At 27.1% G+C, this 4,004-nt stretch overlaps 1 protein-coding gene across 1 annotated transcript; it reads right to left on the bottom strand.

Moving 5' to 3' along the window:
- Positions 1–1,184: 1,184 nt before the first annotated feature.
- Positions 1,185–1,718, bottom strand: LOC117179527. The gene has a single exon (XM_033371418.1). It carries the CDS (start codon positions 1,716–1,718, stop codon positions 1,185–1,187), a length of 534 nt encoding a protein of 177 aa, XP_033227309.1.
- Between the last annotated feature and the right edge of the window lie 2,286 nt (positions 1,719–4,004).

Genomic DNA, 4,004 nt, shown 5'->3' with positions numbered 1-4,004 from the left:
TTAATGCATTTGTTTAGGAATTAATGTTTTTGGTGTGAAATTATTATTCTTATTTGAAAATAAGTTAAACTGCTTTGTTAAACATTTATTTTTGTGTTTTTACAGATTCTTCATTGTTATTGAAAATTCAACTATTTTCTTCAAAATTCGTCACTCTTGCTCTAAGTTGAAACTTCATTAATTTGTTATATTTGTTTTTAATACAACAAAGAATATTGTATTAACTTAATAAAACAGTATTTTACATACAAATTTAAAGTTTATTGATTTATTTTAAATCAAAAAATATCTTCTTCCTATTAGAAATGGATTTCCAACAAAATACGTCAACTTTCAAGAAAATAATAAAAGTTTTGACATCAAATAGTTGATTTTTCAATCGAATAGTTGCATTTTTATTTAAGAAAGATGAAATTTTTACTTAAACGGATGAATTTAGAATAAAGAGCAACAAATTTTCTTTAAAAGTTGAACTTCTATCCAGAAAAGATTTCAGTTGACTTTTTAACGCCAAAAAATAATTTTTAAGCAAATAGTAAATTTTCTAAGAAATAGTTTGATTTTTAACAAAACTGTAAAATGTTCAAACAAAAAGCATGACTTTTTAACAAAATAGTTGAATTTTCTACCAAAAAGTTGGATTTTCATCCAAAAAAGATTAATTTTCTCTTAAAATAGATGAATTTTTAATTGATTAAAAAATGTCCAGAAAATATTTAAATATTCATCCAGAAAAGATTGCATAGTCCTTTTCATCAACAAAATATAAAATTTAAAGCAAAAATTAATTTTTTAAGAAATAGTTAAATTTTTAACAAATGAGAAGAATTTTCAAACAAAATTACGCCTTTTCAACAAAATAGTTGCATTTATATCAAACAAATATTTTTTTGTGCTAAAGGAGGGGAATTCTAAAATCAAATAGACAAACTTTAATAAAGAGTTGAATTTTTCACTGGACAGTTGCATTTGTATATAAAAAAATTAAATTTCTTTGAGAATAGGAAAAGGTACCCAATTTTTGGCACCTTAGTTACATGCAAGGGTAATGGTTAAGGAATCATATTAAACCTAACTTCTCTAGTATAATTAAGAATTGAATAGTAAAGAGAAACATTTTTATAATTAATTTTTTATTTACAAACAAATACTCTGGCCTAAATGACTAAATTAAAAGCTTCTTTCTAGTTCGAAATCTTAGGTGGTCGTCCTCGTCGTTTTTTCACTGCTTCCGCAGAATCAGTGGTTTCATCGGTACTATTCGAAAATTGATTTTCTTTGTTATTATTCTCTTTGACTTTGAACTTTCTTTTTCTGGTAACGTCTTTAGCAGAATCAGTAAAATTGTCAATACTCGAAGATTTATTTGGATTGTTTTTATTTTCTTTAGTTTCTAATTTTATTCTTTTTGTATCTTCTTTGGCTTTTTCTAAAATATCTTTTCGTCGTTTTCTTTCTTGCCTTTTAACTTCCTTACTTTTAGCTTCATCTTCTTTGGATGTAATTTTCCTTAATTCTTCATCTCTCCATGAATGAAATGTTAAAGCATATACAACTTTCCCCTTCATTTGCTTTCCTTTTCGTTGTGGGGTTAGAGGATAACGCAAATAATCTTGAATAGTTCCATTTTTTGCAAAATTTAAAGCAATTTCCTGTTCATTTTTGGGTGAAATAGCTTTACCAGTTAAATCTGTAGGTTCATCAGGGGTGTTAAACATTATATATGAAAATTTGGTTTCTAATCGTAAATCACAATCATTTTTGTTTAAAGAACTAGACTAAGTTTTGGTTAAATTTACATCGTTAAGTAGCGAATTTACTCTAATTTCTAAATCACAGACATCACTATGTATTATATTTACCCTCGTTTCTTTTCAGATCACAGCTGGTACGTTTGAAGAATTTTCTTTCTCTTGTGATTCAGAGTAATTGGCAGATATGATGCCTTGGCCTTTGGATCCGTCGAAATTTTTCTTGCGATTGGGATGGCCGGTGCGGGAAGTTCGGACTCCTCTTCAATTTGAGCAAAAATTAAATCCTCTGTTTTGAAAATATCAGGATCATTTGAGATATTAACAAATTCCACGTTATTAATGTCTATATCGTCAATGTTCATGATATCCACATTAATATCTGATTCTGCATTCAATTTTTAAGATTTGTTGTCTTTGTATAATTTCCTCAATATCCATAGAGAAATGAAATTATTCAGAAAAATTTGTAAAAAAAAACATTGCCTTGAATACATTAGCTTCAATAACGGTAAAATTAGATCACAAAAAGGATTAGAAAATTAGTATCAGTATTAATAGTACTAGTAAAAAATACTATGTGTACTAATTTTAAAAAAAATTATAAAAAAAAAACCTAAAAAATAGAAAAGTTTAATAAAATAACGCGATAGTGTTATATTATTAATTCTATTGAAATAATTAGAAGGTCCTTATTTAAAATTGGAAACGTAATATAGCCTTCCTTACTTGCAAATACTGCCTTCGGTTTTTTTGAACAAATTAAAGAAAAATTAGTCTTTTTCTGACACTCAAAATAACAATGGATCAATTCGAAGAATTCAAGGAATGCGAAGAACTCCTTGAATTTATGGAATTCCGTGAATTCTTCAAAGTACTTGAATTCTTGATTTTACTTAAATTCATAGAATTTGATTAGATTTTGCGCAATCTTTAGTTATAATGTGGAATACCTATTTAAAACAAAAATATTTAACATTTACTAAAAACTACGATCAAATTTTCGAAACTGATAAAGTTGGTTTTCTTCGTATGTAGTTTTTAAAAATCGCTTCAATTCTAGAACTTATTTAAGTTGTGTTTAATCGAAAAATGTCATTAAGATTAGTTGCAAATCATGCCTTGTTTTAACTTTTGTCAAATCGAACGAGTTCAGGGAGTATATTTTGAAATGTATTTAAAATCCTTTGAAAATTTCTATTGCACTGCTTGATCGATTACAAAAAATTAGTTTTGCGTTTAAAATCATTTTCTCGGTTTTGTAGAATATATTAGGTTCAAAAACTAAATTTAAAACTAAACTATTTCGGTTGAAAATGTATCTGCTTTGTTAAAATGCATTTTTCTTGTTGACAATTCATAGTTACAGATAAAAAACCTTTTTTTAAAAATTTATTTATTATATTATATTTTTTTGAATATTTCTTTACGATAATTGTTTAACTGGAAATTTAACTATTCTATGTTTAGTTAAACTTTTATCTTTTTCAGATATAAATTCAACTATTTGGTTGAAAATGTCTGTATTTTATGGAAACGTTGTCTTTTGAGTTAAAATATCATTCTTCTAGTTCACTAATTTATTTTGTTGAATAAAAATTTTAATATTTCGTAAAAAATTCACCTATGCTGTCGAAATATGTTGTCAAAATTGAGAACCTACAGAAACCGGATGTGCGAATAGATTTCCAAAATAAGATAATCGAAAGCATAGATAGGGTAACATGGTAGTAGGAAAAATGTCTGGTGATCCGTGGTGGAATGATGAAATTTAGGCTGCCCAAAAAGCAAAGAGAGAAGCGTACAGGAGAACTCTGAACATCGCAGGTCTTAGCAATGAGGAAAGAAATAGACGTAGAAATGATTATAGACACGAAAACAGGATACTCAAACGGTTAGTTAAGGAACGTAAAGATACAATTAGAGCAGAAGAAGAGATGAAAATACAAAACGACTTGGAAGGAAGCAGGAAACTACTTTATAAAAAAATAAAAGGAAACAAAAGTACAGAATTTGTCAATATGAGAAATAGTAGAGGGGAAATGGTATATGATGCAGACGGAATACGAGGGTAGTTCAATAAGTCCTTAGAATGAAGTATAAAACCAATTTTTTTTAGGTAATTTTTTTTTTATTTTTCAACATAATCTACTTGGAGCTCTATACACTTGGTCAATCGCTTTTCAAGTTTTTTTAATTCTTCAGAAAAGTGCGTTTTCGGAAGTTCCTCAAAATAAGCACTTACAGAGGCAA

This window comes from Belonocnema kinseyi, chromosome 1 (assembly GCF_010883055.1).
Source record: "Belonocnema kinseyi isolate 2016_QV_RU_SX_M_011 chromosome 1, B_treatae_v1, whole genome shotgun sequence".
In the NCBI taxonomy this organism is placed as follows: domain Eukaryota; kingdom Metazoa; phylum Arthropoda; class Insecta; order Hymenoptera; family Cynipidae; genus Belonocnema; species Belonocnema kinseyi.
Note: the sequence above shows the minus strand (reverse complement) of the source record. Positions and strands in the feature narration are given on the sequence as shown.